This window comes from Gadus chalcogrammus, chromosome 9, assembly GCF_026213295.1.
Source record: "Gadus chalcogrammus isolate NIFS_2021 chromosome 9, NIFS_Gcha_1.0, whole genome shotgun sequence".
Taxonomy (NCBI): Eukaryota; Metazoa; Chordata; class Actinopteri; order Gadiformes; family Gadidae; genus Gadus; species Gadus chalcogrammus.
In genome coordinates, this window is record NC_079420.1 from 7,720,965 (window position 1) to 7,727,719 (window position 6,755).

At 48.3% G+C, this 6,755-nt stretch overlaps 1 protein-coding gene across 1 annotated transcript; it reads left to right on the plus strand.

The window, feature by feature from the left end:
- The first annotated feature begins 178 nt into the window (after positions 1–178).
- On the plus strand, positions 179–5,652 carry lmo2 (LIM domain only 2 (rhombotin-like 1)). The gene is made up of 3 exons (XM_056599409.1): positions 179–751; positions 1,759–1,974; positions 3,389–5,652. The coding sequence occupies exons 1-3, from the start codon at positions 711–713 to the stop codon at positions 3,612–3,614; spliced, it is 483 nt and encodes a 160-aa protein (XP_056455384.1). The 5' UTR covers positions 179–710; the 3' UTR covers positions 3,615–5,652.
- Positions 5,653–6,755: the final 1,103 nt, after the last annotated feature.

A 6,755-nucleotide genomic window follows, 5' to 3' on the forward strand; every position in this document is an offset into this window, starting at 1 on the left:
CCACATGTTACTAGAGCACATTGCCAGCCCGATGCGTTCTGCTCACGACTCGAGTTCACTCGCGTGAACGAGAGTCGTGCACCCCGCTTGTCGTTATCTGTCGCTTTAAGAACAATTTCCTCCCATTGTCAAACAGTCGTGAGCAGGAAGAGGGAAACGAAAGCAGGGGCCAAAGGGGGGGTGTATGTATTTAAACGCGATGCTGCACAATAACGGCGATCGTCTCTTAAATTGGACGAGCCCTTCTGCCGGCAACTGGGTTGGGGGAAGACAGAGACGCCCTGAAAATATTCGGTCTACGCATGTGGTCTTTTTTAATCGGATTAAATGGACGTGAAGGATCAACATAGTTTTAAAGTCGCTGTTGGATATAATATTAGGCTCCACTTGGATGGTTCAAGTGATCACGCTTTATTGGCTCGGGAAACGACCTCCATCATCCATTTGGGATACAGCATCACAGCCGACCAAGTTTAACCTTGTGCTGTGACACGGTCCACCCGGGGCACTCAATGAAATAATATTATTTATCGACTGACACAGGTTGAAGTTGCGTTTAGCTGGCGTTTGAACAGGTGCGGTGACGGTCGTGGGACGTCTCAGTCCGCCGCCCCCCCACTGAGCACTCACACCCCGAAGATAAGAGTTGACTGTTGAAACGTGCGCTTCATCAAAATCGGATAGTTTGTTTTTTGTTTCATTCTGGAACAATGTCATCCACGATAGAGAGAAAGACGATGGACGCAAACGAGTAAGTAGGCCTATTCTGTTCTGGGCCACAACGTCTTTTGCCATGCATGCATTTCATGAGAACAGGGCTGCTGCAGGTTTATTGCAGCAGCATTTAGCAGATGCTTTTATCCAAAGCGACTTATAATAAGTGTATCTGTCAGAACAAGAGAAACAATATATCGCTGTCGGTACAGTAAATATGTTCATAGAAACAAGTGCCAAGCACAATTGCAAGGCATTAAAAACTATTTTGTTTTAACCCACATCAAGTATCATTTCAGGCAATGCATAAAGTTTCCAACATTTGACTTAAAAATAAGGGACATGAGAACTGAGTAAATATTTAATTTGCTTTGCATTTGCCTTGCAAATATTTAACATTTTTTGTTTGCAGGCCTATTATCTTCTAGCCTTTGTCTGAGAGATCACTGAGAGCTAAAGCCAGTGCTTAACTGAACACGAGGAAATGGTTCCCTCAAGTGGTCGTTTACTACAGATACCAACTTTAGCCAACTTGTTAAGGCATAACTATATCAAGCATGATGGTTATTCTACAAAATTTGGAGAACTTGATTTCATGAACATGGTTAGGCTTGACATTATTTGGGCCAATGTACAGAACCGTCAGCCTCTGTGATGATAAATTCCTGATTAACTTTGACATTGGCACCACAAATGTGTGGTCATGAACCAGAACGTGGTCCACTGTTTTCTATCCCTTTATTGCTTAATCGAGTCTGCTACATGTAAAGTGTGTACTTAGCTATCGTATAATACCCATGAATTGGACTATAATAGCTTCTGACTTTCTCCTTCTAGGAGTATGAGGCCACTGCAGCATCCTACAGCTACTCATAGTCCCTTAAAAAGTTACATATAAATTAAAGATATTATATATAATATTCCATATAATTATTGTTATACTTCAATATTTGTATTGTTGCATTGAATCGCTACTTGAATCAGGATCACTGCGGGGCCCACTTCAATGATCCAACATTGTGTCCCCTCCCCCCTCCTCCGTAGGGAGCCCGTGGACGAGGTCCTCCAGATGCCGCCGTCGCTGCTCACCTGCGGCGGCTGTCAGCAGAGCATCGGCGACCGCTTCTTCCTGAAGGCCATCGAGCAGTACTGGCACGAGGACTGCCTGAGCTGCGACCTGTGCGGCTGCCGGCTGGGCGAGGTGGGCCGCCGGCTGTACTACAAGCTGGGGAGGAAGCTGTGTCGGAGGGACTACCTCAGGTGAGCCCCAGGCTAGTCTCCTGGATCGGGGTTTAGGTTTGCGTCTGAAGTCTGGAAGGGAGACCAGGTCAAATTTGGGTGAACGTGGCGTTTCTGGGGTCGGCTTAGCTCAGGAGGTAGAGCAGTTGTCTTGTAACCGAATGGTTGCTAGTTCCATCCCCAGCACCTCCTAGCTGAGTGTTGATGTGTCCCTGAGCAAGACACTTAACCCTGACTGCTCCTGACGAGCTGGCTCTCGCCATGCATGGTTGACTCTGCCGTCGGTGTGTCAATGTGTGTATTGACCGATGTAAGTCACTTTGGATAAAAGCGTCTGCTAAATACCCTAATTGTTTATCTTTGTTCCGCTTAATGTTTGTGTAGTACACACCGTGTAGACTCTCCACTGTCAGAATATAGATATTGAAAGCTTTATCCAGCTGTTGTTTGTTTTCGGTCGAACATCTACTTCAAGAAACAGGGAAGAAGGTGTGATTTTCGCCCATGGGGTCCTCAGTGTTCGGCCCCGGCTCTAAGCTGTCACCCCCCCCCCCCAGAGGTCCTGCTCTAAGGGTCTCTCGTCTACAGGCTCCCTGCTGAGGAGGGGGGGGAGGGGACACAATGTTGAACAGGATCATTGATGTGGGCCCTGCAGTGATCCTGATTAGCTATTCGATGCAACAATACAAATATTAATAAGTACATAAATAATTATATAGTATATTATATTATATATTATAACTTTCTGGTTCATGACCACACATTTGTTGCGCCAATGTCACCGATAATCAAGAATTGATCATTGCCGAGTCTGACGGTTCTGTACATTGGCCCATAAAATGTGAAGCTTAACCATGTCCATGAAATCAGGCGGGTATATGACTGTAGGCTATATACCTCCCAGACAAAAGGGTACCTGGGTAATGTACCTGTAGGTATCCTTGAGAAAGAGACCTAACTGTATGCCTGCTTCTTGATGACTGGTAGCTGTATTCACTGGAAGTTGTTTTATAGCTGCAAAGGACCAAATAGTACATCAGTAATTCATGCATTGTGGCACCAGTTACATGTAAAAAATAAAGAAAAGAAAAGAAAAATAGAAATAGTAGGAAAATGAATTGAAGGTGAATACTATTGAGTCGCATATTGCCATACTAATCCTATTAGAAATCATAATAAAATGTAACACCTGTATGTGTAGAAATCATTTTGGATTTAGATGCTATCACAAATGATCAGTGGTAGATTCCCTATGCACTCTTGTTCATCCACTCTCCAGATGTGCAAAACGTTGTGTATGCAAACACATGTCTTAATTACACCAGCAGAGGGCTCACGTGTAGTTCCAGAAGCGGAAGATCATACGAAAGTGTTGGCTGTGTAGTGTTTCTCTTTCACAAACCAAATAAACGTATCTTTCCTTTATCCCCAACAGGCTTTTCGGTCAGGACGGCCTGTGCGCATCCTGCGAGAAAAGGATCCGGGCGTTTGAGATGACCATGCGTGTACGCGACAAGGTGTACCACCTGGAGTGCTTCAAGTGCGCCGCCTGTCAGAAGCACTTCTGCGTGGGCGACCGCTACCTGCTCATCAACTCGGACATTGTGTGCGAGCAGGATATTTTCGAATGGACCAAACACAACAGTCATAGCATGGTCTAGAGTCAGACTCAGAGGAGATTTATTTATCCACAAGATGGTGACATTATCCTTTCCTTCCCTTTGGTTGACGTCAAAGTCAACATTTTTATACCGACTGTTACGCTGATGAGCCCACCACGTAATGCATCTTTTCTACGCGTGGAATGATTACGTCTAGCTATGACTGGACTGTTCTGCAGTATGCTATGTGTAGACGATGGAAGGGCATACCAGCACAGAGAACCAGAGAACAATCAAGATGCAATAAGTCATATTTGCAGAGAGAAAATAGAAATGTAGAGTGGATAAATACAATTAATCCATCGATTATTGCAATGGTCAAACACTGTTACAAAAATCACTTCTTGTGGAATCAGGATGAAATTACAAAAAGGGGTTTTGATATATTTATAATAAAATCGGAATGATTGTATTATATTGCCAGGTTAAACTGGTTGATGCTCTCTATTGACCTAGGGAATAATTGCAATATCAATGTTATTCATATAATGGTTTTTGTAATGAAAACAGATTTACACGTGCCAATACATTTTGGATAAATAATCAATTTGTTATAAGAAATAGAACAAATAAAAGTGCACATGTTTTTTTTTGTCATCCCAACAGGTTCATTTATATTTCACATACAGCTTCGACGACAATGGGGTTGCATATATCGAGAAAAGATAATGTGAAAAAACAATTCTTGTCAGGTCTCGTACATTAAGACCTGTACATGCATGTACATAGTTCCGCCAGAAGAGGTCGTCAGAACTTTAAAATGCCATTAAAATGCCAACTGACAACAGTAGCCACGCATGACGTGCGCGCCTACATCCAAACCCGTCGAATTTATCACACAACATAATCAAGGGGTAGGCCTACAATTTGTTTTGTTCCAAATTTCTTTTCAAGCACGCACACTTCTGGGAAGACGACGTTGGTGCCCTAATGAGGCGATGATGTGACTCCATTGCAACATGCAACGTCTGAAGAATGTTCTGGTTACCGGCTGTCTGGGCAAGCTGGTACCCATCAGGGTGGTTACGCTCCTGTCTCCGTGCCTGCCAGCTGTCAGATCACTCTGTGAGCGGCCGCGAGGCACGCAGCTCGGCCGGTGCCATCCGTCAAGAGACTGCCATCCCCGGTTATCTTTACGAGCCTAATCGAGTCCATGGACACCGCGTTGTGCGCGAGCCTCGGAGTTCGACGAACAGGCTGCCTGAACAGGACCCGTGGGTAAGAGAGAGATACGGTGTTAACTGGTGTTATTAAGTGGTTAAGTAGCTAATTGTGGAACCGTTTGGATGGCATCATAGGAGGGACAAGGGGCCCTGGGATGATGTATTCTCAGAGCTGGCATTTATTGAAGGACGGCACGGGATCGAAAGAACACAGATTGGACCAGAGGAAAAACCCACCCACACCGAGAGCCGGATCCTAATGTGAAAACGAATCTGTTTTTCCCCACATGAGTCGGGATGCATAGGCTACGAGTAATGTCGGTGGGACCGGCCTTCCTGGAGGTCTCAACGTTGAGGAACAGCAGCAACACAGCATGAGTCAACCCAAGGAACCCTGTAGGCTCCTCGCTACAGGAACAAACTGGTCTACTGTCCTGACACTGCCATCCACAGAATGCACACCACTTAAAAAACCTCCAGCATTCTACCAGTACACCGTCTGCAACAAAACCACACGCAAAGCATGGATCATCGTTAACTCCAGCGCACTTGTTTTCTCTGTTTAGATCTAACGAGAGTTAGGAAGCAGAAGGAGCAGTTCACAGAGTTCACAGAGTTCACCGAGTACGGTTACTTCGGGAGAAACCAGAAAGGCGGCGTCTCGTGACATCCCCGTATAAAAACAAAACACACTGCGCTGCCTCGAACAACGCCCGTCGCGTCGGGCCGGCCCCGCTACCTGTGATCCCCTGCCAGTTCGGTTGGCGTTGGCTTCCTCCTGGCCCCTGAGTCAGGCCAGACCCACGACCCTCAGCTCTCAAAGCATCCACCAGCTAGAGACCCGGCAAAGCCCTGCGCCTCTCGTGTCATCCCCCACCAGCTGCACACAAGGCCCGGAGTGTAGTGCGGGGTACTGTCTTCGGGAGAGGGGGGGCCTGCTTCGTCTCCAGTGCCCCTGAGTGTCCCAGCGTGTCCCGTGCGGGGGTAAGAACCTCTAAAAACATTCAGCTGTGCTCATGGAAACCGAGGAGACTTTCGGGGGATAAAAACCGCGAAACGGAGAGCAGCTTGTTTTTATCAAGCCCCCCCACCGTCCTGAACTTACACAGCCCCCCATCCCCCCATCCCCCCCCCTACGCCGCCCCCCCCCCGGCCCCCCACCCCCCCCAGTGTGCCGCCACTTGGTCTGTGCTGCAGTGTTCAGCGTTGGACAGCAGATGGCGATTCCCCTCCAACGACATGGCTTTAACATCAGGTTCACTCGTGAGAAGAACATAGCGCTGTGCCGCATGTGGAGCAAACAGAGAGGCCGATACAGAGGACATCTACGTCTCAGATGAACGAAGGGGCGCCGAACCGAGCCGGCGGCGACGAACCACGCTTTCCTGATGGCGGCGCAGTCCAAGCCCCGACCCTAGCGCACGCCAAGACACGGCGGTGGAGCTGGAGAGGAAGCGCAGCAGCGTCGACGGTGATTCGTCAATGCACGGCGATGTCAACGTCAGTGAACGCCTGCCCCCCCCCCCCCCCCCCGTTCTGATGAAGTGAGCCGTCGGGTATTGATCACGGGCGCCCCTCCGCCTTCTCACTTGCACTCACACTTTATCAGATGAAGAGCCCTAATGGGGAACATACTACCTCCTGGGTCCGGCGAGATGTGTCTGTCAGGGGCCTGCATTCCTGCTCAGATTCTCCCCCCCGATAGCCGGGTTCACATCGTGCCCAACGGTCTGGGTTGAGGGGTGAGGGGTGGTGGGGGGGAGGAGAGGGGGGGGGGGGGGGGTACAGGGGGAGCCACGTGTAGGTCAGGGAGAAGGTGAGGTGGGGGCTGGAGGTGGGGTGGTGGTAGGCGAGGTGTGCGTGCGCGTGTGTGTGTGTGTGTGTGTGTGTGTGTGTGTGTGTAGGGGGGGTGGGTTAACAGGCGTGTATCCTCTCTGTGGCTGGTGAGCGTTATTCCGGCTAAGTTGAATATAAGAGC